At 40.1% G+C, this 27,617-nt stretch overlaps 1 protein-coding gene across 2 annotated transcripts; it reads left to right on the forward strand.

Moving 5' to 3' along the window:
- ifih1 (interferon induced with helicase C domain 1) lies at positions 1-26,494 on the forward strand. 2 transcript variants are annotated; one of them, XR_004764476.1, is made up of 16 exons: positions 1-599; positions 4,975-5,149; positions 7,529-7,690; positions 8,315-8,380; positions 16,828-17,054; positions 17,656-17,866; positions 19,412-19,629; positions 20,272-20,376; positions 21,264-21,387; positions 22,098-22,313; positions 22,446-22,702; positions 22,895-23,044; positions 23,518-23,679; positions 23,945-24,151; positions 24,254-24,347; positions 24,960-25,162. XR_004764476.1 is itself a non-coding variant. In XM_035410503.1 (16 exons), exons 1-16 carry the CDS (start codon positions 156-158, stop codon positions 25,158-25,160), a joined length of 3,006 nt encoding a protein of 1,001 aa, XP_035266394.1. In that variant the 5' UTR covers positions 5-155; the 3' UTR covers positions 25,161-26,494. The 2 variants fall into 2 exon arrangements, 1 of the variants encoding a protein (XP_035266394.1); XM_035410503.1 differs by having other exon boundaries at positions 5-599; positions 23,958-24,151; positions 24,960-26,494.
- The last annotated feature ends 1,123 nt before the right edge of the window (positions 26,495-27,617 follow it).

A 27,617-nucleotide genomic window follows, 5' to 3' on the forward strand; every position in this document is an offset into this window, starting at 1 on the left:
TACAGAAACTGACGACAGAAACGAAACCGAAAGCAGGAGTTTACTGGAAGTACATAGCTTGCTATGTGTTTATAAACACCATACGCACAGTTGGGACCGGCTGAAACATTGGAGTACAGGAAGGCTGTCAATAAGTCAGGGAGAAGTGCTAGAAAATGACTTCTGATACTGACACTGATGCAACTTTACGGCATCTCGTTGACTGTTTTAGAAATAGGCTGAAGAGTCTTATTCAAGTTGAGCCAGTTTTAGATCATATCTATTTTATTGAACGCGATCAGAAAGACCTGATATTAAATAAAGCTAAAACTGAAACCAATCAACGAGCAGCAGACCTCCTCATTGATACAGTTATCAATAATCCGCATCCAGCTGGCTGGTGTAGGGAATTTTTAAACGCACTTGAAGCTGGCGGTTGTAAGCATGCAGCCCAGTATGTGGACACAGAAGATCTCCCTTCACCTTCCTTGGAAGCACAAAATGATTACGTCGTGCAACTCGTTGATCTGCTTGCTCCTAGTCTCGTAGAGATGAAGACAGACGACGTATGCATGTTTTGTTACACGGACGGTATTCTAACTGGGGAAGAAAGGGATAATGTAAGTACAGTAGCCTACTCTATCATGTGCCATGGCAGCTAAAACCACGTTCGTTATCCTAAATAGTTAATCTACGCAATATTTGCGTATGCGCCAGTTCGTAGCCTATATCTTACTGGCTACACATACAATTTTTTTAGCTGATTATAACCCCACGCTTTGCAATGTTAACGCAGTGTGATTCACAGAGGGATCTGGAAAGCTGCTGTAGATACGAGCTTCTTTTCTGAATGCAGCGTGAATAGGCCTACACCACAAGAGGGCGACTGGTATCTTATTTGCTTCACTCCTTTTTACGAGCGGCCAGTCTTCCGTAACAGAGTTGCATGCATTGCCGTGGGGAATCATTTGCCTTATATTAACCCTTGTGTGGTGTTCGTGTTTTTGTTATTCACCCAATGTTCGTGGGTCTGCTGGACCCACGACGTGGCAAGAATGTCATTTTTGTAAAAAATAAATAAATAAATACATACATATTGAACAAATATTAATGAAACTAGGTTTTCATCACTATTGATGTTCATTGATTTGAACTGAACAAATTGGAGCAACAAATTTGACATACTGTGCAGTATTTTATGCAAATGATAAATGAGCCCCATTGAACACAAAATCATGCCGGTCTACCCCACATGAGGGACAGAATTTTACTCTGTGTGTGTGTGTGTTGCAAATGTACTTCTTTCACTTGTTGCATGTGCACTGTCTTCCACATCGCAGTGCTTCTTGTTGCTACCGGCTGCAACCTAGAATGGTGAAAATACTTAGTTCAGGAATTTACTAACTCTCTCTCTCTCTCTCTCTCGAGTGTAATATGCTAGAGACATGCTAGGGATAGTAAGGTGGTGGCGTGCAGGGGTAGGCATGTTTTTTTTCCAGGGGGCTGTACATAGGGCCACTGTTATACAGGTATACACTGTTATACAAGAGGAGGGTGTGCCTGCTAAACTTCATTTTTGGGCAGGCTAAACTAGCAATGTGGATGTGTAGGAAAAACAAATGACTTGGGTCAGGATCAATGCAGGCAGAAGAATTATGTGTGGTCTGATAGCAGCAAGGCTTCGGGGACAAGCTGCATTTTGAGCCCTTGTGAGGGGTCAATGGGGTCCTATGTTATGTGGATGAGGAAGGAAGGCTTTGCCATGGGTTTTGATCCTTCAATTTTTGTTGACGCAGTAGGACTGTGTCTATATAAGAAAACTCAAGATTTTAGGTGTCAGTGTAGTATAATGGCTAAGGAGCTGGTCTTGTAACCTAAATGTAACAGGTTCGATTCCCAGGTAGGACACTGCCGTTGTACCCTTGTGCAAGGTACTACATTGCTTCAGTATATATATATATATATATATCCAGACCAGCTGTATAAATGGATGCAATGTAAGTGCTATGTAAAAGCTGAGTTAGTTGCCCTGGATAAGAGCATCTGCTAAATGCCTGTAATGTAATGTAAGACTATCTGTTCTCTTTCTCTGCCTCTCTTTGCCTGTGGTGGTTGTTTGGGTTCTTTTTTTTAAGTGCTGTAATGTCTGTGTTTGAACCAATAAAAGGGGGTTTAAATTTGTTTAAACCTCTCTCTCAATCAGTCTTTCTCGCTCTCAGTTATTCACTCACTCACTCACTCACTCACTCACTCACTCACACACACACACACACACACACACACACACACACACACACACACACATGCACACACATATATTGTTACTGCAGACCAAGGTAGGAGAGTCAGACACACACACATGCAGCAACATCACTCATACTTCAGGTACTGGAGTTGGTGGTTCTGTGGGTCGGGCAGGTGGGGTGCCTGCATCCTCCTGCTGAATCCTCCTCAATGGTTGCAGAAGCTGGGGTCCTTGGGATATGTTGTTTCCTTTGGATTTGAGGTCTTACCAATGCCTCACCCACCTTCTTTAGAAAGAGCTGTCTTCTCTGGAGCTTCCCTCTGTTCCAATCTGGGTTCAACGCTATCCAGATGATGAAAGCATTGTACGCCAAGATGTCCAAAATGTTGGAGAATATCATGAGTGGGCAGCGTAGTGTTCTGCTTTTGCAGCTGTAGCCAGTCACCAGCTTGTCTGAATGGTCCACCCCTCCTTTTGTGGCATTGCAGTCCATTATGATTTCTGGTTTTTGATGCTCCTGTCCACAGATTCGCCCATCCCTATGCAGCGTACTCACAAGCACTACATTTTTGCCTTTCTTTGGCAGGCAAGATATCAGGGACATGTCGGTCTTGAACACAAACTTGGATGAATTGACAAACCTGTTCCCTGTAGTCAACAGCTGAGGTGGGAGCTCTTGCTTGGTTTTTTTTGTAGTGTTCCTACCATCGCCAGATTCTTCAGGAGCTCCTGTCCCTGTTTGTGTGAAGTAAAAAAGTTTTTGCATGTGATGTTGTGGCCATGGAGTCCCTGTGTCATGTCCAGGGCAACCCGTATCCCTTGGCTCTTCTCAGGGGCTCCTCCAGTTGGCTTTTGCCCTATACACTTTCAAGTTACATGCATATGATGAAGCAGCATCACAGGCAGCCCAGATCTTGATTCCATATTTTGCGGGTTTAGACAGTATGTACTACCTGCAGGGGCAGCGGCCCCTAAATGGCATAAGCTTCTCATCAACAGTAACGTTTCGCCCAGGGTTGAAAAACAGGGGAAGGCGGCCACCCACTTGTCCCACACTGACCTGATTGCAGCTAGCTTGTCTCTCTGCCACCGAGCTGATCTGATCTGGTGTCTCAGATATCGAAGCGTTTAATCCTGGAAATAATGTTAAAGTATGCATGTAAATGGGTTGATCCATCTCCATCTCCAAAAATACGACTTCTATCCATATTAGTGCAGTCCAGGATGATTTTCTGGATGATATCTGGGATGAAAAGTTTAAAAGAAGACTTTATGTCCTGGACATGAGTAACCGCCATCCATCCAGGTCGGCCCTGGTTGCATGCTTATCACATTGGCAGCCATGCAAATGGCTCATTCGTTGGGCACAAAGACCATTCAATTTTACCATATTTCTCCTCCTGCAGGCTGCTGAGGGGCTAGGTCTGGCTGCTGGGCTGGTGCTGGGGCTGGTTGCTGAGGGTTTGGGCCTGGGGCTGGCTGCTGAGGGGCTGGGCCTGGGCCTGGGCCTGATTGAGGGTCAATCTCTTCCTCTTCTTCAAACTCACTGACAGACTCGGAATTGACATGACATGATCCTCATATTTGGAAAATTGTTCATCTTCCAAAGTGGAGGACACTCCTTCCACACTAGATTCTCTCTCATCTAAAATGATTTCTAAGGCCCTCTGAGCAGAGATTATTTTTGCCATACTGATCGATTGTGGTAAGGAGCCACACACTATCAAAATAGCAAAGCTATTTATTTGTTGTGTCCCTGCCCAAATTTGCAGCTGGGGTGGAGTGTGAGAAAATATTGAATGTTTACGGTGTTTTGAAATAGTATTGTGAAATTTCCTGCAAGACAGTTTTACAGACTACGTAGGGTAAAGAGTGTAGGGAAGTGCAGGAGCCGGTTCTCAGGGCATGAAATGTAACAATGCATGTTGCCAACAGAGAAACTAGGTGGGGATTTCTGATTTTGAAAAGAAAATAAGAATCTTCATGGACTGGGAGTGTGTGTGTGTGTGTGGGGTGGGGTGGGGGGGTATTGATGGAGGTGGGGTGGGTGGTGATGAGACTAGGGTTGGGACATTTGGCAATAATGCCTATAAAATGGTGGATAGGGTCGTGTTCAATCTATGAAAATATGAAGGAGCAACCTTGCACAAACAGACACACACATACACATAACTGGCCTAGGAGGAGGACAGAGTGAAGGTACACGGCTTTTGTTAAAAAAAATTTTGTTTAATTTTGACCATGTTTAGACGTTTTCACCTGCAATTTCCACACTTCTATTACCCTCAGATCCAGAACAACATATGTAATATAAATGTGTTAAGGGGGTGCACAGTGTGCACTTAATGAAAATGTGTTCTTTTACATTTGAAAAGATGAGCCAAGGCCAAAAAAGAGAGTCTCAAGTTGAAAAAATTATTCATTGTATCATTTTTCTTTTAGTAAACATTGTAAATGGGTCCCACAGACCCGAACACCACACAAGGATTAGCCTAACATTTTCTTCATGACAGGGCATTACATTGCGGGAGTTAAGACTCTTAATATCCCGATATGATGCATATTGTGATGCACAGGGGAGTAATGTTGTTATTTTCCAACGTGCAACCACTATAATTTTCTAAATTTGTGCACCTGCATGTGCTTATGCTGCTAAGATGTATATTTTATTAACTTTAAATATCTTGTTAAAAGCATATAATATAACAAGTGCACAACTAGGTGTTCTTCATTGTTCGTTTTTGTTGTAGATCAACACTGAAACTAGAAATCATGGATCGATTAAGGGCGCACGTCTGCTTCTCAGAAGGATTGCTGTGAAGCCCCCTGGTTGGTTTTCTACATTTCTTGAAGCACTGAAACAATCTGAACACTTTGATCTTGTCCGAGAACTCACAGGAGTCACCACAACTGAGGGCGGTGAAGGTATGTACATGTCTTTAAATTTAATGTAATGTTAGGATGTAAAAACTTAGGCTTGCATGGTGTTTCCTTTTTTGGACAAAATGTTAATCCTGTGAAAAGAAATTCTTTGTGGCATTCAGCCAAATGAAGTTCCTCTAAAATAAAGTGTTTCAAGAAAGGTTTGTCATGTTTAGTTGGCATTAATACTTTTGAACTGTCCCAAGAAAGCACGTAAATATGCATCTATCATTCTTCAGGGGCATGGTGAAGAATAAATATATAAAATAATACCTGCAGTTCGATTTAAAGCTAAAGTCAAAGAGAGTGTTCTGACTAACTGTTTTTTGTCTTTGGAGCTATACGGCAGGTGTCTGTCCTGTCTGGTCTCTCTCTGTAGAACTCACTCTCTCTGCAGAGCTTGTGCTCTTTATGGAAGTTATTGACAGGGATTCCTGGAGCAGTGGTGGCAGTGAAACTGACCACATGTGCAGAGGATGTGATGGTGGCCATTAAAAACAGGGGTGATCTGAAGGGCTCACAGTGGGATTGAACCATCAACCAGAATAAACTGGAACAAATATGACAGTAACTGGTCGGTGGAGAGAGGGACCTCCTCAAATACTTGCTGTAAAAAACAGTCAGGGTTTCCCTTGGAATCAAAATGCAAAGAGGAACCTGGAGTTTATTGAAGAAACAGCTAGGCTTTAGAAATAGAGCTGGCTCCTGCTTCAGTTGTCCTACAGATGGTGCTGGTGATAAACAGTCACAGCCTCTAAGCTGCAGCACCAACTGGCTGAGTCATTGGGTCCTCCATGAGGCAGGATTAAAGAAATACAACGCCCCATGAATAGCCTTTTCTGGATGGGCCATCACTATAGGAAACCCTGTGTCTTATACCTTAGAGTGTACAATGCAAGGAAGGGTTTGTTCCTGCAGCTCACTTCTTTGTGTATCTTTCACATGTGCTTGGAACACCATCTATTTCTAATGGACAACAGCAACATTGTAGCAATAGGTTTCATTATCCTTCATTGATAGTACTGTGTCAAATGCTGACCTGGAAGATAGGAGGTTTAAAGGCTGCAAGATGGAACTGTCACCAGAGTTTGCTGCATTCCTGGTGCAGGTTTATGAGCAAAGGCAAAGGCTGAGATGACAGTTTCCTTTCTTGTGTGTGTTTATTCGTGAGTCGAAAGCAAACTACCGATGGCACTGTACCATATTGCAGTGGATAGGTTTGAGTGGTCAAAGCATTGAGCTTATAGAAAAGAAATAGTCATATCTGTTATGTGTTAAAGCTTTGCTCTGTGGCTTGCTATATAACAATGAACTACAGTTCAGTGTGTATAACCTAGTGGACACTTAGTAGAGGGAGTGGCTAGCAATTGGAATCGATGCCCATTCCTCCAGGAAATGTTCTGATGAGAATGATGTTCTGATCGGAACAAAGTACAGGAAAGTAAAAAAGCATCAATCACGTTTGATGTATTGTTTGTTTGGCCTAGCAAAACAGGATTTCAGCTATGTACAATTCATACTTCAACTATGGCGGAAGCAAGGCAGAGGTTTGAGAGTGACTTTCATTAACTGAACTGTATCGCCCCATGTCAACATCACAAATAGTCCCACCTATTGGCCATTTCTCCAAGTTACATTACATTACATTTATTTAGCAGATGCTTTTATCCAAAGCGACGTACAAAAGTGCATATCATGGTCATTGGACAACTACAAAACACTGGTTCAATAAGGTACGATACTCATTTCGTACAGCTATTTCTAGCCAAGAACACACCTCAGTTCATGCAGTGAACAGTATTCTGACCTAACGTATGCCAAGCCAAACTAGGGAGGCGAACAGGACAAATACAATATTAGGACAAATACAAATTACAAAAAGTGCTGGAATGGGGGTACATGTAACATGAATGTCATGAAAGAGGGGATTTAAAATGAAATGATACACAGAGTGGTGGCAGTTAGTCCAGGTATAGTCTGAAGAGATGCGTCTTCAGACCACGGTGGAAGATGGGTAGTGAGGGAGAGGTTTGAAGAGCGACAGGGAGTTTGTTCCACCACTGGGGAGCTAGGGTGGAGAAGCTCTGTGATCCCTTTACTCGGGTGGGAGGGGGTGCAAGGCGCCCTGTTGCTGCAGAGCGGAGGGGTTGAGCAGGCGTATAGAAGTTAATCTAACACTTAAATATCTGGATCAATCTGGACAAATCAGTTTGTCTTTCGCTGGTATTGTTGGTTTTTATGTTGGAGTTCTTGAGTTCAGTGTTTATTTTGTTTTTGTTTTTTGAGCTAATTAAACATCTCAACTCCGCAACTGAGATAAAAAACAATAGTTGAAAAAATCTTGAGCTGTTACATGTGAATCTCTCTCTCTCTCACTCCCAGAAGGCACTGCTGTTGACAGTGAGCTTGCTGAAAACAGCGAGAAGATGGCAGAGGGCCCTGAAGTGGCATTCGCCAGCCTCCACCTCGGAGAGGAGTCAATGGACAGTAGCAGCCTCCTCACAGACCTTGACAGCTCCATGGAGGTTGCCTCTGGAGATACAGGTAGAATCAAATCAGCCAGAGTAGCCTTTTCATTTCATTTTGTCCTCCTCCATTCCCTGAGGTGTGAGTTGATATAGTGGTCTGTTTTTTCAGGTTTAGTTTGAACAGAATAATCAAAGGCCATTTTTTATGTCTCGTAATACAAGCTTGTATTTAAACAACTTCTGTATTTGAGTCGAATCAGAGGTTTCCTCATCTATTTTCAGTTATTTCGCCAGAGGATAATTTCCCAGGGAACCTCACATGAGGGCGCTGTTGTCAGCACAGCAGGAGGATAGCGAGAACACTGGTGGCAGAGTTGTTGCTGTCAACAGTGTGATTATAAACTGTTGCTATGCTCAGATGTTCCCAAAGTTCTAAAACATGTACAGCACATTTGCCTAACCTTAATGATAAATTCAGATTAAACGATCTGTGATGTAGTATGACAGATAGGAAATTAAAAATGTATGTATTCACATATATACTGTAGGTATGTCAGGTTTCTATCATCTGAATGTATTCAGATATATAATCATGTCTTTCCATTATTTTAAAACAGGAATATGCTGGTAATGTATAAATAATTGCTTGATATTAATATAAAACAAACAGCTAAAATGTAGTTATACATATTCCTTTTAGATGTGGATCTCTATCGTGGAGACGCTGAAAAAACTCAAGAGAGCCCTGATGAGACTTCAGAGCCAGGTATGCAGATGGTATTATGATCTCTAAGTCTATCATTTGTTCTTTGTTGTAATCTTCACTGTTGTACATTATGATTCTGTACTTCAATCTGTTGATGCTGCTTAATACACTCCATCCAAGTTTATAATATAGCATTGCTCAGCAAGCTTTTTAAATGAAGATATAGGGTGCAGTAGTGCAATATGATCTACACAAGTTTCCCAAACCCCCCACACCACATCCCCCCCACCCCCTCACCCACCCCGTCCACTCTTGCATTTATGCGTTCAGTTACGTCATTAGCTAAAAACACGTGGAGAGGGAGAGCGTGCATAATTAAACAAGGAGTACAGTGTGATCTCTCGAACCTTGTAGATGGTCGGCTAGCCAAAAGCTCAAGGAGATTACAAGATTATTAAAGGACTCTTTTTTAAAATTACTGCTGAGAATGTTGCTAGGAAAAACAGGCCTGTGTCACTCTGCTACACATGGCTTCTGACTGTTAGCAAATCTCGCAAGCCTGAAGAAAATTAGCTAAAAAAAAACCCTGAAACATAAGGAAAAGATTGTTTCATTCATTATTGTACTTGCTCATTGCTAAGGTTATTAATGCTATATTTGCTTATTACTTTAATGACCAAGTGTAATATTAGCTTTCACTGCTGGCAAACTGTGAGTGGGCTGCTGCGATACATGCAGCACAGGTTTGCTTCAACACAGCTTTATAATTTCATGGGCCACCTTTGCTATCTATCTGTATACTGGTTTGCAATGAAGTGTACATGATCCCCTAAATTCTATGTTATGAATACAATGGAAACTACTCAAGCAACAATAAATAGTTGTGAAATGAATTATTGCACGCATAATTTCAACCCCCCATCAGTTATCTTGTGGGCTGGTTATTTTTACTTTAGATTTTCTCTAGCAGTTTGCATTAGATAAAGCAATTTGTGCTGTGGGGAAGAGCCATAGTAAAATGTTTTTTTTTTTTCCAATTTTAAGTTAATCCATTATAAAATATCTTTTAGAATTCACACTGTAAAATTTATCCACACATTGCATTTTTTTTTCTCAATGATGCAGGGTAAGTCTTAGTGTTAGTAGATTTAAACCACTGTGTTGATTTCAATTTTAGCAAGAGATAGTTTTCAGAACAATTGTGAGACCCATTCTATCATTCAGTGTAACATACCACCTATAAGGTACTGGAACCTCTGAAAAGCTAATGGTGGAACCTCTGAGAATTTAACTGTTGCCTCTAGCATGCTCTTTGGGAGTTTATGTCAGGATAAACTATGAAGCGTATTGTGTCAAATCTTTTGTAAAAAGCGCTATATAAATGAAATTTGATGCATGCACATACTTTGCTTGTTAGCTAGGGAGAACAGAAATATGTTTGGTCACACCGTTCATGGTTGTGGCCAGCAGAGGTGGCATGCATGCCTTCAGTTCCATGTATGACTAAAACTCATATCTTACTTGTGAAGGTATAACCCTCTTTTTGTGTGAAAAATATGAAAATCAGTTTAAATTTTTTTTATTGAAAACCTTTCATAAAAGAAAAAATGATAGGCAAATATTTTAGTGTTGTGACAGCACGTATATGTGTCTGGAAAACAGAATCATCTAATATACTTTGTTTTGCACAAAAAAGGAAAAGGGAAAATATAAACTCTTATGATGTCAAAGTCATATTAGCTTTATGGAAATGCCCTGTGATACAATTCTTAGAATACTATTAGATGTAGTTTCCTGCATCTTTAGCCTTTTATTAGGAAATTATGTTACTGTAAATGTTGGGCTTTCAACAGGATGAAGTAGACTGCTTTTCACATGCTTAAAATAAACAGCATCAGCACTGTATGGAGCAGGACAAAGTCAGACAGCACAGTTGCATAGTTTTTTTCTGGACCACCGTCATAGCATTTAATTGAAGCAGTGACGCCTGTGAGCAGTTTTTCTTAACAGCCGGGCGGTAAGCATGAGAAGGCACAGGGAAGGACGCTTTCGATGATGTCCCTCGTTTTGAACCACAATAGCCCTCGAATTTGTTTGCCAAAGAAATCCAGTGCCAGTGAGGCGGACCAGAGAGGCTCTATCTGCATTTTTTTTCCCCTGTGGAAAAACAGCCATATATTTGTTAAGCTTTTAAGCGGTGTGCTGCGTGTGCTCTTTCCAAAAGCTTTCAGCTTCCTCATCAGCATATCAGCTCTGTAAACAAGCCGGGCTCCGGTGCTACACTGACAGCGGGACGCTATTTAACTGTATGCTCCGTCTCCTGCTCATTCACTTCAAAGTCACGATTCTGCTCCCGTTTGTTCAGAGGTGACGAGTGTTTGTCTTTTCTTGATCGAGGGTGCACCTGATTTCTATACGTTGTTTTATGCTGTGCACCGTGTGACATTCCCCAGTTCCCAGGGGTACACAATTCAACTTCATTCTGGGCTGTAGGGGCAGCTGTATTCTTTTATCTGATTCACAAATACAGTAAGTAACAATGCATCTGTATCTACAGATACAGTCATGTTCAAATACTGCAATGGTGACATGAATAATGCCGTCCTTCTCCCAGGTGGTATGTTCTCATGTGACTGACTGGATTGGTTTATTCTTGAGAGGAATTTGTGAGTGAAGTGAACACAGGTCACCCATAGAGCCAAGGGCCCTATAATTGCGCACTGGCCAGTGGTACCTGTGGTATCATGGTGATTGCTTCGATGAGAAGCAGTGTTGGCACATTCTAACAGGCCAGCAGACACACTGACACACAATAACAGCTTCTAATATGTGAATTAATAGCTATTGGCACTGAATTTCGTTCCATCTTTTCACAAATCTGAAAATCCAGTGGTGTACTGTGGCATGTAAAACCAGGCCTTCAGTAGCTGGATGATTAATTCAGTTCCATTCAGTTTTATTTGAATTGCGCTTTTTTATTTGACAGTGAGCAGTTTTATTTTCAGAGAAACTCTCACAAAGATGCTTTACAGGCGGAATACAAAACAAAACTGGGCAATAAACCAGGCCTGAACCCCCTCAAACAATTCAGGTTAAAAAAAATCACCAGTGGGGAGAAATCTTGAGGCCTGCTAAATCTGGTGTAGAAGGGAATTTTTTCCCTAATTCCTGTTATTTTAACACTGAATAAAATGAAGAAATCATTGATATTACTTGAAACTGGAATTTGGGAGTTAGTTGTTATATTACTAGTTAGTTCTGTAATTGTTTTGAAGAAGAACTAGGAATTATTCTTATTGTCTTGTATACTGTAAGCTTGGAAAATTAAGGAGACCTAGATTTGGAAATAACATGCTTATAAGCATCTGAAATTTAGTGGAACCCCATTTGATTGGTAATCAGCAATGTTTATGGAACACAGGTTGAGATTGATGATAATCTTTAAGGTAATGCTTTACATCCTTCTGTTTCCAGCTCAACTGCCTCCGCTGCTTTTATTATTTATTAATATTGGTTAGTCAGTTAATTACTTGCTTGATTGATAATCAAGAAATGGAAATGGAAACAGGTTTATGTTACTAATTTGGTTTACTTGGCATTCACTTTCGAATGCCTGAATGCCATATTTTATGTATTTTTTTATTTTGAAATACATTGTTTTTTGGAGTGATTATTTATTATTGTGGGACTTATTTAGTACTCTAATTTGGAATTGCACAGATTTGTTTTCTATAAGGAAGTTAAAAAAACGGGATTCAATCAAACACAGTTTGCATATGCAATTGATCAAATTAGACGTGGTCAATACTTAACCAGAAGCCTTTCAAATTCAGTCAAACATAATGTAACAGTGATAAAGGAAACAGGAAAATCTGTGACCTGAAAATTGTGTTGTTGGTTTTTTAAATAGCTCTTTTTAAAGAATTAGTAAACCTACCCCTTTACCAAGAATCAGTTTGCCTCCGTCTTTAGTCCTCTCTGTTCTAATGCTGTTAATAAATAGAATATAATCAATGTTTAAAAGGAATTTGATGTATACAGGAATAAAGCTATTACAGTAATATTGTCACTTCTCACCTTCGTCTCTAATTTTTAGGCATATGGAGTGTGTAGACATTTTAAATAATGAAATGTAGCAAAGCAAACATTAAGTCAAAATAATGTCAGAGTAAACCAATAACAGTTTAAACAGTAGTGAAATTTACTTTTGATATAGTGGGTTAGTATTCCACAAAATAAATTCATAGATTCATAGGTTTTTTTGTGAATGTTTTCTAATGTCTCATGAAATCTGTTTTTGTTGATAAGAATTTAGATATAATATATACATAGATGAACAGTTAGCCATTATGAAATCCCTGCTTTCTTGCATTACATTTTGGTATTTAGAAGACACACTTACCCAGAGTGACTTATGCAATACAATCCATTTTTACGTCTAGATATTTACTGAAGCATTTCAGGATAAGTACCTTGCTCAAGGGCACAATAGCAGAACCCCAACTGGGAGTTTATGAACCATGATACTACACTGCCACCCCTAACTCAAAACTGAAACATGTTGTGGGAGATGTATTTCAAATTGTCAGTATCATCCAATAGTGTGCCCCATGATTGGCAATACTTTAGAAGTCTAATTCCTGCCTTACACTCCGAGTGATAGCAACTTTTGAGCAGTAGAGTTATGTCACCTAGCTAGATTTGTGAAACCTGAGTTTTTACCTGATGTAGTTGATATTGTCCCTCTTTATTATATTAAATCGAAAATGAAAACAGTTGTGATTTCAGCAGAACTGCTTTTTGAAATTTAGTTAGTTATTTTCATAATTAAAAACAATTAATCTTAAGATTATGATCATAAGGATTGTTAGAATGCGATTCAGGGCAAAAAGCCTTTCATTATTATTAGCTTAAAATTGCCATGACTTTATTTGTTCTTTGTACAGGTATAATTGTGAGAAAAAGACAGATCATTCTTGCAAATATAACTGATAATAGTTTGGATACTGATGGCCCATTACTAGATGCAGTGATACAGTATAAACTATCGGTACACTATTTTAATAGAAGCAAATTTAGTGCTTGGAGTTTCACACCGTTGCTGATTACCCTCTGAGGAACTTTCCCAGGGCCGTGTCAAGGGGAGGGGAACAACCCGATACATTGCCCCGAGCCTGGAGGGGGAGGGGGAGGGGGAGGGGGGGCCAAATGATCCGGGAACACTCCTGCCTTAGTGTCTCTGAAATATCAAGACTCCAGGCTATTCAAAATGCTGCTGCTAGACTTCTGACTCGAAGATTAGCTTCCTTGTACTAGCTGCCTGTTAGATTTAGATTTGCACATCCTCCTCATTACTTTTAAAGCACTGCATGGTCCGGCTCCGCCTTATACTTTGGAATTACTTACACTGCACATCCCCACAGGGACACTTAGATCCTTGAGCAAAGGTCTGTTTAGTTGTTCCCTGCTCCAGACGCACTACAAAGGGTGATCGTGCATTTTCTGTCCTAGCTCCCACCCTTTGGAACAAACTTCCGTTAACTATTAGATTTTTGGCATCTGTTTCGCACTTCAAAAAGCTTTTGAAAACTCACCTTTCAGTGTGAGATTTTCACACTAGTCTTTATATGTGGCTTTGCATTTATATTTGCTGTTCACCTTGTCTGTTACAGCTGTAAAGGATTCTGAGTTGAAGCTGTAGGTGTGACTGTTTCTGCACATTGACACTACTTTATTTTGGGCACCAGGGTTCTGAGCCAGCAGTTACTTCAGGCTCGTGGTGCTGCTTGGCGCACCGTGCTTCTGCTTCCAGCACATCATGGAGCGCTGCTCTGTCCACACTGACTGAGCCCGGAGCGCAGTGGCTGTGCTTTAATGCATGGACAGCACATGTTCTTTGAGCTTTGTTTTCTCCACCCCAGCACTTCTTACTCTCACCTTTGACCAGTTTGAATTGCTGGATTTAAGTAACAGATACAGTATACAGAATTTCAGTGACATCAAAATACTTTATGGGCTTAACGATTGTGGTTGAGTGGGGTGTAAGCATTCTCCACAGACTCAGTCTACCAGCTGAGCCTGTTTTGGACAGTCCTGTGAAGTACTGCCCATTCTTTCTTTGTACTTACCTTAGTGAATTGAAAATCAGTGATGGCTAGATGTTACTAAACAGGAGGGTGGAGTGTTCATTATCCGAAGTGTTTCAAACTTGCCTCAGTAGTTTTAGAGTGTACTTAAAGTTAAATAAATGGCTAATTGAGTTTAAATGTTTGTGTGATGCTTTCAATTGAAAATCACAGATTGCTGTTTTTGTTTTATTATGAGTTGAAGGCATTCAATCTTTATGGAACTCCAAATGATAATAGCCTGCCAGGGCCTCATAATCTGAACAGCACTGTGTTCTGGTGTCTCTTCAGAGACATAATGCAAACTTTCAGCGATAAGTGACACCCAGCACCATGACACCTGATTCAACTAATTAACTAATCATCATCTTCAATCATGACCTTGATAAGTAGAATCAGGTGTCTTTGTGCTGGGCTAAAAAAACCTGCACTCACACCAGCCTTTTCCACATAAGATTGGACACCCCTGGTGAGGCACTTGGAGTGTATTAATTTGGAAATCAGCAGATACTCTGACTAAATACATAATTAGTTGCTATTTATGCGTTGCCCATTAGTTCAAAGTAATAAAATTATGCTACTAGGGAAAGCGTGTAGGAAGGGAAACATGAATGCAGGAACAACTTCAAAATGCTTTTCCATCTATGACAGAGTAAAATAACATAGGCATCTGGGCATGGGCAAGGTGTGAAACAGTGTATGCGAGAGGTGGCATGATTTTATATATGATTTAATGGAGGCAATGGTAGTTGCAAATATTACTGTATAAGATGTCGATCAACCAAATTTTGTGCATTTTTTAAACATCATGGAGCGTTTCCAACATCTAATCAACCGTGCAAGTATTTACCCTGCTTGCTGATTTCCATAAAACTAAAGTCAAAGAGCTGAACTAAACAGCTGACAGTGTCTGTTGTCTCTGACAAATCCGCAGATTCAGAAGGTCACTTTTTTTTGCTACGACCATGAATCTCAGGTGATTTAGTTTGCAAATGCAATGTATCTACACACTTAAATACTCAACTGAGACAGGGAGCATCTGAAAATATTTAAATGTATTTGAGATTTTTTATTTGAGATGATTTAAAGTGGTTGCTTTTGTCTCTGACAATGCATGCTACATAATCAAGGCAATGCAATTCTTTGGGAATTAATATAATGCGTAGATGCATTTTACTTATTATTTTCACATGGTGACCATGGAAAGCAATATATGAGAAAATAATTTTGTTGCCGTCGTAAAGTAACATTCTTCAACTTTGTCCAATCAGGAAAATAAGGTACACAGTACATGTGACAGAAACAATCATGCAGGAAGATTTTTATCTACTGATAAGCCTGTCCTCTGAGTCATGGAAAACCTCTGCTGCAGAGTACCATTTGAAATGCATTGGGTTCTATTCAAGGTTTAAGGAGATGGACATTACACCCAGCGCTGGTGTATTAAAGGAGATTTGGCACTGCACTGACAGAGCAATAAAACGTCATTGTATTATAACATTCAGTGAAGTGGCAGAAAGGCTCGCCAAGTACCACACCAAAATGACTTGAATGCAATATCCTGAAGGAGAAGGTCTCATACAACCATTCCAGGCCTTGATTAGGACTTTCTTTGAACTTCAATATTGTTGGCATGTTAAGAAAAAGGTAGAATGTCTTTGTATCAATATCGGATACAGCTGAAAAATATATCAAAATAAGATCAAAATGGCGCTTGTCAATTGTTATGAATTCTGTTGAAGTTTTATTTTGGAATCGTATGCATGGAATCATATATATTTATTGTGGGGTTTGAGCTGTACCATACAGCTGTGTATGAATATCCAAATGCCCAGATTAATGTGTAGGAAGAATGATTTGAAAGTCACCAGCTCTCTGTGAGATGGCTAAAAATCTGCTGCACTTCATAGGAAAACACAACACCTTATGTCTGGGGAAAAATATTGATCAATTAATTTGTTTGTGCAGCATCAATGATGTTAAACAAATACATGTCCTAATTGAAAGTATAACTTTGGAGACACTTTTTGGAAACTCGTCATCGCTGCTTGCAGTATACAATGATCTCCATGTCTAAAGCTAATGAAACTACCTCATTGACTATATTATAAATAATTTATATTCTGCTGCAAATAAGTAGCAGCCCCTGAACAATCAATATGTAATATTGTTAAGGACACATTCTATCTTCTCATTTTTTCAGCTTTCTCCTGCTGGACTGGACCTGTTTAGCATCATTCTTGGGTTAAAGCTCAGACTTCAAAATGTAGTCTGTTCATTGCAGAAGGAATGCAAAGATCTCAAATAGAACTACTCTCCTCACTTACCCAAACTTCTAAATGCTGGGTGGTGACACTAACATTGTGAACTCATCTTTCACAGGTTGCAGTGATGAGGGGGCGGCAACTGAAGACCCACAGGACCCCGAAATTGTTCTACGGGATTATCAGATGGAAGTAGCAAAACCTGCCTTAGAAGGAAAAAACATCATCATATGCCTCCCAACAGGAAGTGGCAAAACCAGAGCTGCTGTTTATATTACTAAAAACCATCTGGACTCCAGGGCACAGAAAGGGCAGCCAGGGAAAGTTGTCATCCTGGTTAACAAGGTACTCATGTGTCCCTTTACTTTACATACATACAGGATAAGATAAGGATAAGATACTCAAGCGTCCCCACATCGCATTTGCACATACATGATAAGATACTCAAGTGTCCTCACATACTGTTTACACATACTGCACATACAGGACACATAAAGTATGCCAGTTTCTCCAGTGTACACACATACATGCTTTAAATTATTGGATAAAATTATCATTTTAAAGTGTGTATTAGACGTGTATGGAATGTTTTGTGTTATCAGTAAATAAAATTGTTGCTTACAAATCAGTTTATTGAGAAGCAGTTTTTTGGAGAAGCCAGTTTGGGGACACTCTATGGAGACTCTCGAGTATCTTTACCCAGCTTCCATCTCAACAATAACAAGCATATTCCTAAACAACTGAGCTAAGATTCATGGCTGGCTTTCATTAAAATACATCTAAATCCCTTAATTTGAGCATTTGCTCAATGGGGAGGAGTCATCTGTTGTTCCTGTACCATCAGTTGCTGGTTGACGGGTACATCTGAAATCTCCAGGCCCAGACTTGGACAACAGCACTGTAAGATTTTCTCAACTGATTTTGGGGCTGGTCCTTCCTTCTGCAGGTGCCTCTGGTGGAGCAGCACTACAGCAAAGAGTTTGGAAAGTTTCTGAAGCGCCATTACAGTGTTGAGAGGGTCAGTGGCGACTCCCAGCTGAAAATCTCCTTCTCAGAGATTGTGAAAAAAAATGACATCATCATCTGCACGGCACAAATCCTGGAGAATGCCTTCAAAGAGGCAAAAAACGATGAAGACGAAGGAATCCGTCTTTCAGGTGAAAGTCATAATTGTCAATGGGATACATACCTTGAATATGCGTTCCTCTTTCTCTCGTATGCAACACACGGTTGTATCAGCCTTCCCTCTCTTAGCATTTGCTGCATTTGTTATAGTGCTTTTCCTTTGTCTTGGATAGACAGCTTGAAAGCGCAGACAGGACATTTCTTCCCCTGATTGTTTAACAAGATTATTATCCTCATAAATGTCAGCCTTTCTGCTCTCTGTTCGAGAGTGGAATTCCCATCAGAACGCACTGTCACGTAAGCCTTCTGTGAAAAAGGAATTTTTGTTGTTGTTGTTGTTGTTGTTGTTACGTTTTCTGATTGTGCGTTTCTCCAAACCACCAGCTTTCTGCTGATAAAATTCATGAGAGGCCATGTCATTGTGACAGATGGAAGGTCTCCATGAGGACTTTATATATCTCTATATAGACATGTAGGGGATCTCTTTATATCGATTTGCTCAGTATATGTAATACCCCACTTATGTTGCAAACCCAATCAACATTGTGTTTGCTCTCAAATGCCTTAAAACAGGGCTACCTAACCCTGTTCCTGTAGATCTACTGTCCTGTAGATTTTCATTTCAACCCTAATTTGGCATGCCTGATTCTACTAATTTGCAGCTCAACAAGATATCCAGCTGTTGAATGAGGTGTGCTTTTTACGGTTGGAGTGGAAATTTACAGGACGGTAGATTGCCAGGAACATGGTTGGGCAGCTCTGCCTTACATTATTTGGTAAACTAGTGAAAGCTAAGCACACAATAATACCTCTGTTCTGTTAAAATGTGCCTTGCTGTTTACTGGCATACAAAAGGCCATAGCTGTGCTGAGACGCCTCGATTGTTCCGAGGGCAAAGTTCTCATGAACTTATCGGGATTACCTGTCAGAGTCCAGGGGAGAGCTTTGATCTGGACACAAATTACAATGGAACACACTCGGATTTATGGCAGTGGAAAGGTCATCTCATCTACTTCCACTTCTGCTAAAACAGGGAGGAGTGAATAAACCATCTGTTATCCGTATCAGTTACGGCCTCATAATATTGTTCAAATATATTCCTACTTTACCTTATTTAAGCAACTCCATTTTCTGTTTCCTGCACAACAAGCCAAATTCAGACAGACAAAAGATACTTTTCCCCCACCATGTGTGCATTTTGTAGTTGTGTATGATTGATACAGTACAGTTTTCCTGGTTACACTTGTCACACATGCACCGCACATGCTTTGGTGCAAATGAGACAGATCTGTCATCCTACCTTGTGTGATGCAAGTTCACAGTGGGAAAGCACACAAGATGAATCACCAAGTTAACCAGGAAAACTGTCCTGAAGCAATCATACACAACTACATGAAACCAACATGCTTTATTGGCACAAGTGATCACCAAATCAAGTCTTTCATCAGTCTATGACAGACCATGGGATGCATTTAAACTAAGGAGAAACCACTCGTTTAAACAGAAGACCAAGTAATGCAGGCAAAAAATACAGCTATACCGAATGTTGGAACAGTGCTTGGTCTTTCTCATTGCAGATTTCTCTCTGATGGTGATTGATGAGTGCCACCACACGCAGAAGGGCGGGGTGTACAACTATGTGATGACCCGCTACCTGAAGCAGAAACAGAAGAACAATCTGCTGAGGAAAGAGCAGAAGGAGCCCTCCCCCATTCCCCAGATACTGGGGCTGACGGCCTCGCCCGGCGTCGGCGGGGCCAAGAACTTGGCGAAAGCTGAGGAGCACATCCTGAAGGTGAGCGCCGCCAAGGCATGCAAGGAGCCGCCACCACACTGCGTTTCCAGATGCCAATGAACTTCAGTCTCTCCATCTTCTCTCTCTCTCTCCTCTCTCTCTCTCTCTCTCTCTGTCTCTTTCTCTCTCTCTTTCTCTTCTCTCTCTCTCTCTGATTCTGTCCCCATCTCACTGTTTCACTATATTGTTTCCCATGCATTGGCATTCTCACTGTCTCACTTTTTCCTTTAAGCACAGTGGCTCTTTCTTTCTCCAGCTCTGAATTAACACACCCCTACCCTCTTTCTAACCCTCTCTTCCACCCTTATCCATTCAACACAGTTTCCATTGTTACTTTTGACCAACTTTCACTATGGGGAGCCTTTAGTTTGTGTTCCAGGACAGAAATGTATAAAATAATGTTTAACTATGCTTCTTTGTTTTTAACTGTTAACTGGTCGGATAGAAAAGCTATCACACTGGGGAAAGAGAAATATATAAATATTAAAGGGATTCATATCAAAGTTCAGCTACCAACAGCAGTGGTGCCTTAGCCGTACGAGCCGCCCAGCAACCCCCACCACTTCACCTCTAGAGGGATTAGAATATTTTGGAGTGTGTGTTCAGAGTGTTCCTCATAGCTTTGCATATTGTGTTCTACAGATCTGTGCAAATCTGGATGCATTCAAAATCATGCAACCGTCCACACTACTAGGAGACTTGAAAGGACCATACAAATATACCGCTACAGCTGAAAAGAGAAAAGAGGTACAGTAACCAAACATTTGAATATAAAGCGATCTTTCTGTTAGATAAAAATCTCAAGCATACCTCACAATGAACCGAGAAATGGTTAACTGCGCACAAAATTACTGGTTTGCAATGTCCATCTCAGCCTCTCGGTCTAAACTTGATGAAATATTTGTGGTTTGAAATAAAGAAAGCAGTCCAAAAGTGCGGACCTGAGAATCTGAAGGTTCTTGAGAGATTCTGTATTGTGAAATGGACAAAGATCCCTAAAGTATGTTCTCTAATCTCATGCTAATGCCATTTAGTAGTGCTGTCCTTGCAAAGGGAGGATAGTAATTTTACCACGTATCTTTTAGGGAAATAAAATTACTTGTTAGGAAAACCATCTTTTCTCTGAGCAGTTATATTAGTATAAAAAAATAAAATTTACCATTATTTTGAGTATACAGTATAGCTTATCCCTGGTGGAAATTATACCTTAGTTCCAGCCTGATTTTAAGCTTGTCCAGCTGGTTTTAAGGTGGTCCAGCTGGTTTGAAGCTGGTTTGGAGATCATGCTGGTAAGAAAATGGTTGAAATAGCAACCATGCTAGCAAGACAATGTCCAGCTGGTAGGCCAGCTTGGTACAGACAATGGACCATCACTAAATTCCAGATGTTATCCAAGGGTGTTGTTTATTTCATACAGTCTTTTTTGCTCTTTATCAAGGATTCCTGTAATTTCAGAGGGCAATTTACATAAGTGTGTTCTTGATTCGCTCCAAAGCGCAATGTATAGATTGCAGTTTGTTTCAGTGCAAAAAGACAATCTGGATAAAATGAAGGTCTACTATTTCCGTAATGTATCCTTCATATCATTCAGTATCACTATGAATATTAACTCAGTGTAACTGGATATATTTCAGGATCCTTTTGGAGATGTGATTAAAGGAATTATGAATGAAATACATGCACATGCGGAGCTGTACCCACCCTGCGACCCTGGCACCCAGAACTATGAGCAGTGGGCTGTGCAAAAAGAGCAAAATGGTATGAGTACACTTCTGTCAGGTTCTGATCAACAGCATTAATCGCACTTAACAGGTGCTCTTATACAGAGTGTGTTACAACGGTGAAAAACATCAGTGTTAGTCTCAGGAATACAAGCGTGATATCACCAAGAAGGCACAGAAGGCCCATTGATAATCAGTAAGTGTAAGGTTAGCCAAAAAAAATCAGTCAATCATAAAACGTTATCTTGAGCATTATGGACTTTACAATAAATTCAATTTCTGCTGTCACCTCCTTTTTGTATGTTTTCCGTTTTACACCTGTGGGCAGGTTTTTCCACATTATTCCACTTGTTTAGCTAAAAAATCAACAATTGATGTTGCGTCCTCAAACCTTAGCTCATTTAACAATGAGGCACATAACATACTGCGAGACTAGACTTGAGTTCAAAGGTGCAAATAAAAATTTATTTCTACAAAACATGAACATTTCAAATAAGAAGCAATAAGAGTCCAAAAAGAACAAAAGGAGAGTAAGCTCCTGGGCTTACCGCATATTAGGCCATCGGACCCAGGGACATGGTTGAACCTGGGGGGTGGTAGTGTGCTGGATGAGCTGCAGAGGCTTGATGGTGGGGGCAATGAGACCAGTGAAGGGGGAGCTGCAGCAGTTCTGACAGCAGATATCCAAATAAAACATCCGTCCATCCTTATGTTCATGAGAGTCTGATGTGCACTGCGTTCTTGTAGCTGCGAAAGAAGAAAACCAGAATGTGCGAGTCTGTGCCGAGCACCTGCGGCAGTACAACGAGGCCCTGTACCAAAGCAACACCATCCGAATGTGTGACGCCTTCGACTTCCTTCGCAAATACCATGACCAAGAGGTCAAAAAGAAAATGGCCCCAGAGGAGGAAGAAGCCATAGGCCGCACAGAAACTGAGACATTCCTCTTCCGTCTGTTTATAGGTATTTACAATTCGCAACATTCCATCTGTAATTGTGAGAATCATCAGTCTTAGAGATTTTAGAGATTCTCTGTTGACAGTCCTTGGCTTACAGTATGTGCTCAGTGTCTTTGCTGTTTATGCTCTGTTAAAGATAAAAAGAAGAAACTGCAAAACTTGGCAAGTAAGCCTGAGTATGAGAACAAGGGCCTTTCCGAACTGAAGACTGCCATACTGAAAGAGTTCACAAGCAGACCTGAGGCCAGGGGCATCATTTTCACAAAGACGCGCCGCAGTGCCATCGCGCTGCATCAGTGGATACAGGAAAACAGGAAGTTTGAGGAGGCCGGGGTCAGGGCCAGCTATTTAATCGGAGGGGGTGACCAGAGCGTGGTGAAACCTATGACTACCGTAAGTAACATTAATGGATTATATTATTGCAGAAAATATGGTTTTCCAACCAATTTTCTAGTCAGTTTGTGTTGTTTTCATTTGGTGGCTGTATATATAACTTCATGAAATATTTATATTTAACTCAAGAAAGAGTTATGAATGTTGTGTAATTCATTTGAGAATTTCTTTTATGTCTTTAAAATTAAACAGAAGGAACAAAGGGATGTTTTGAAGAAGTTTAGCACTGGGGAGATCAACTTGCTCATTGCAACAACAGTTGCTGAAGAGGGCCTTGACATACCGCAGTGCAATGTTGTTATCAGATATGGTCTGGTGACCAATGAGATCGCCATGATTCAGGTGAGGTATTAACAGGAACAAAACTGCCAGCCTGATAAAGGTAGATTATTTCATATAGCAGACTTTTTGAAAGTCTTAAATGTTTATTTTTTTGTATCCTCCTTTCACTGATCAGCACAGTCATCAGTTTGCATTTATCAGATATTTTTATTGAAGTATTAATGAAACCATTGTTAAATATAGATATTAAAATATTTTATACATTTTTACTTGTTTACAATTAAGCTTTGTAAAATTTCAAGTTTGTCAGAGAGTCAGTTTATATCACTGTGAATGAACGATCTGCCCTCGATATCTCTCCCTATATAGTGGATACCATAAATAAAAATAATAAAAACTGGAGAACATGAGCAGATGCTCTATTATTATCATTAAGAGTGTTTGCCAAACTGTGTGTTTGTTCTTGTTCTAAACAAGAATTAGGGAATTAATTAATTCATTCAATATTTACTTTGCTTGTTGCATTGCTTTAGGCCAGAGGGAGAGGGAGAGCAGAAGACAGTAGCTACATTTTGGTGGAAGTGGAGGGATCTGGGGTGGCTGAGAGAGAGGGCGTGAATGAGTTCCGTGAGAAGATGATGAGCAAAGCCATCAAGAAGGTTCAAAGTTTAGATCGAACTGTGTACGAACATAAAGTAAGTACCCCACCTAAACATGTCTGGGTTGGTTAAAGGGAATTTTGTTTATGTCAGTCAGAAATGATCATCCATTGATTATGGTTCACAACAGTGTTGTTCTACTGAGATTTCAGTCTGCGTTAATTTATTTGGAGTCACTGGTTGGAAAGAAAAATGAATCTGCTCTCAAGTATGTACTGAGAGGCACTACTAAATCTGTTTTAGCATGAATTAGCACTAACTATTCATGTTATTGAGCATGAGTGGTACCAACTGAATCTAGCTTGTGCTGTTAGGTAAAGGAGTTACAGATGCAGGCCATAATGGAAAAGCGTGTTCGCACCAAGAAGAAGAAGGAGAAGGCGATGAAGAGGGAGGATCCTTCAAGGGTGACCTTCAGCTGCCGAAACTGCAGCAAGCCGGTGTGCACCGGTAAAAACATAGAAATAATGGCGACTATGCACTACGTGAATGTGACCCAAGAATTTCAGTAAGTTTCACTATAGCCTTTTTACTGCTTGCTGTGTAACTAAAAAGATATTGGCAATATTTATTGTGCATAATAAACAATGAGCTCTAATCTTGTTTTTAGGGAACTGTTCATTGTTCGGGAAAATGCAGCACTGCAGGAGAGGCTACTGGACTATGATACAAACGGCACCATTGCATGCAAAGGCTGTGGGCATGTAGGTTTCCCCTGTTATGCTGTTATTCAGCCTGTTATATCTGCTACATCGCCTATGCCTATAACTGGCCCTGTTTAAGTCACAACAACTTGGATCATTCAGGGCAGGGAACAATAAATGTGAAAATATATCAAAGTGCATACACACACACACAAACCATGCCTGGTGGCTAGCTCGTGGATAGGCATGTCAAAGGAGTACACCAGAGGTGCACAACACGGGCCAATTCGTTTCAGGATTTTGCGCCAACTTCTGCCCTTGATTATTTAATTAGCAGAATCGTATCTTGAGCTGACATTTGTATGACAGCCGCAGATTGCAAGTGCACCCTGAAGATTTTACTGTGATCAAGTACACGAGTGAACAAGTGTAGGTTATAGAGCTGTCTGATAACTAAAGCTAAGGCAATTGGATGGAACAAAAACCAGCACACAGACCAGCCCTCCAGGACTAGAGTTGTGCACCCCTGGAGTACACACACTCTCCTGAAACCCATTCACATGAGAGCTTTTACTAAGAACCCATTCACTCAAGAGCTTGTACTGAGAACTGATTAACTGTTCAAGTTGTATTTTTTGTCACGGATTTCTTGATTTCTGTCTTTCTTTCTAGACATGGGGTTCTATGATGCTGTACCGTGGGATTGACTGTCCTAGCCTTCACATCAAGAATTTTGTGGTGACTTACAATGACAAGCAGAAAACGTATAACAAATGGAGTGAACTTCCCATCCGATTCCCAGCATTTGATTATTGCAAATATGCTGACATGGTTGCCGACAATTCTGAAGATGATGATGATGATGATGATTAAATGATAAAAAGTGCCAGTCAGCTAAAGTGGTGACCGCAAGTGCATGCAGACATGATTGGGATTTCTACAATTTTCGTAAAGAATCATTCAATTTATTTTCCAAATGGCACAAAAGTGTAATATTGACTTAAGTACACAAGCTGATCAATACCTACATTTACAGTATATGCAGTGTAACCATCCTTTTTTAAATTATAACATTTTTTCTATAGCAGTTTAGCTGTTTAGCCGACTGTTTGAATGAATGTGGTTGCATTTCCTTTTTTCTCTCAGTAATGTCTTGCAGTGTCACTTAGGGATGCATTCTGTTTTCGTCTTTGTTTTACCATTCTCATGATGCATATTTACATCAAGATGCTTGCATCACTATGTCTTTCTGATTTAACAAAAGAAAAGGTCCAAAATACAGGTTAGAACTTGCTGGTGTGGGTCAAGAGGTAACCTTTAGGGGAAAGGTGTATAGAAGTCTGCTGTAATTTTGGATTTTAGATGAGCTGCAGTAAGAGTTGAAAGGGTTGTGGGCTGCTGGGTGGCTCATTTGGATAAGGCACGCTGTGGTGCAAGGATGAGCCCTGCAGTCTTGGGTCAAATCCAGACTGTGCCAGTGCTGACTCTAAATCAGGACAGGAATTGGACATGTTTGTCCACACATTTGTAAAAAAATGTATTTTAATATGGGAAATTATTAGTATTTTTATTTATTTTTTTGAGAATTTTCTGAAACTATTTGTGCTTTACTTTGAAACATGTTCCTCTGACATGAATGTAAAGACACATCAGTCCATTGTGTGGTTACCCAGTGTTACACTTGGGTTCCCTACTTCTGCTCAAGCACATCAGTTAACCTTTATAGGCTATCCTTTCATTGACTTTTAGCTTCACTCCATTTGGATTATACTCAAATTCAAATTTTTCATCACAAAAAATTCCTTTTGAGTATAATTTAAAAACTATAAATTAGATTTATTTAAAAAAAAAAATTAAACACTTTACATCACAGTTAATAAAAGTCCCCTCGATAAAATTTATCAATCCAGAAGAGAAGGATGGAATCTGAAGATGATTTCAAGGTTATCCTATCATTTTTTCATTTTTCATTTTTTGAATAAATAAAAAACATGGAGCTTCTACTGATTATCTCGAGCTAAACACTAGTGATTCTGCTTTAAAAAAATGTATTTAAGACCAGCTCAAATGACCAGTAAATTCTACAATAAGTACCATGCAGTGAATCAGTGTCAGATGAATTGCATAAATAATTATATCATGATCAATTGTCAAGTATGTGGAAGTAACAAAAATAAAATGGCAACAGGTATCTGTCACACACTTGATGTCATTGTGTGTTTTCTATTTATTTTTTTCTCCCCGAATGCACTTGTAACACACACTGCTACACGTTAGAAAAAGGCTTTTATTCAAATAGTCAGTGGCTGGGCCAGATCTGGCCTATAATCTGGTGTTGGCTAAGTGGTGGACCAGTGTTGGCAGTTCTGATTAAGTGCTGGCCAGGGCCCTTGTGCTTACTGTCTCACTTTCTGTTTCCACCCAGCCAGTGTGGGAACTGGGCTGCGTCTCAATGCTGGCCAAAAGCGGACCATTTGGAATTTGCCATATGGGTGTGAGTGTATCTACATCACAGGTGGGAAAATACATGTCCAATGAAAGATGTGTTACACAATCAAATTCAATTGAAAAAAAAGGGACGCTTGTAAATACTTGTGGTGAAGTACATAACATTTAGCTTAAACAAATAATTATGGCCAACCTTGTGATGGGAGAATGAGATCTAATGTACTCCATATCGGGTGGAAGTATAATGATATGTCTGTTATTGGCTTGTTTGATCTATTCAACATTTTTGTGTGACACAGCCTGTCCCACACTGTTCGATACAGTAGGCCACTTCATGACACTTCAGTCTCCTGTCAAAATCTAATTTTGTATATCTGTGTCAGCTGTGGTCTACTGCACTGACAATACTTTGGCAGCGTGCAATTATAATTGTCAGCTACGTCATGCTGGCCAGGATTTTTATTTGTATAATTTTTTCAAACCAGAAACTTGATCAACTGGTGAATTAAACACTCACTGACCAGATTACATATTTTTACCCCCGAAATGAAGTGACCTGACATCTCTGCATGTATTGTGCAGAACCTGAGAAAAGGATTGCGCACAACCTCAACACTTATGCACAAGCTCATCTCTTACAGCCTCATTACACTTGCATTGTAAAAACTGGAGGGTTTTATGAAAACGGAAGATTTACTTTCATGTCATTTCAGCCACTCCATGCCTCTGTTAATGTGCAATAGAGTACAACATTGTTCAAAAATTGCTTCAGGGACAATCTATTAACACTAGAAAATCTGCATTTTTGTATTTCCTATTACCACCAGACCTGATGCCCAGCGGCATCAGGATTGTCCTGCGTTACAGCATCGATTTCTCTAC

This window comes from Anguilla anguilla, chromosome 3 (genome assembly GCF_013347855.1).
Source record: "Anguilla anguilla isolate fAngAng1 chromosome 3, fAngAng1.pri, whole genome shotgun sequence".
Lineage (NCBI taxonomy): Eukaryota > Metazoa > Chordata > Actinopteri > Anguilliformes > Anguillidae > Anguilla > Anguilla anguilla.

Excerpts from the sequence above, each read along its gene's own strand:
- ifih1 (XM_035410503.1), top strand. The coding sequence starts at position 156 with ATGACTTCTGATACTGACACTGATGCAACTTTACGGCATCTCGTTGAC. Across the intron at positions 22,703-22,894 it reads TGGTGAAACCTATGACTACC|AAGGAACAAAGGGATGTTTT; the intron begins GTAAGTAACATT and ends AAAATTAAACAG. Across the intron at positions 23,045-23,517 it reads ATGAGATCGCCATGATTCAG|GCCAGAGGGAGAGGGAGAGC; the intron begins GTGAGGTATTAA and ends GCATTGCTTTAG.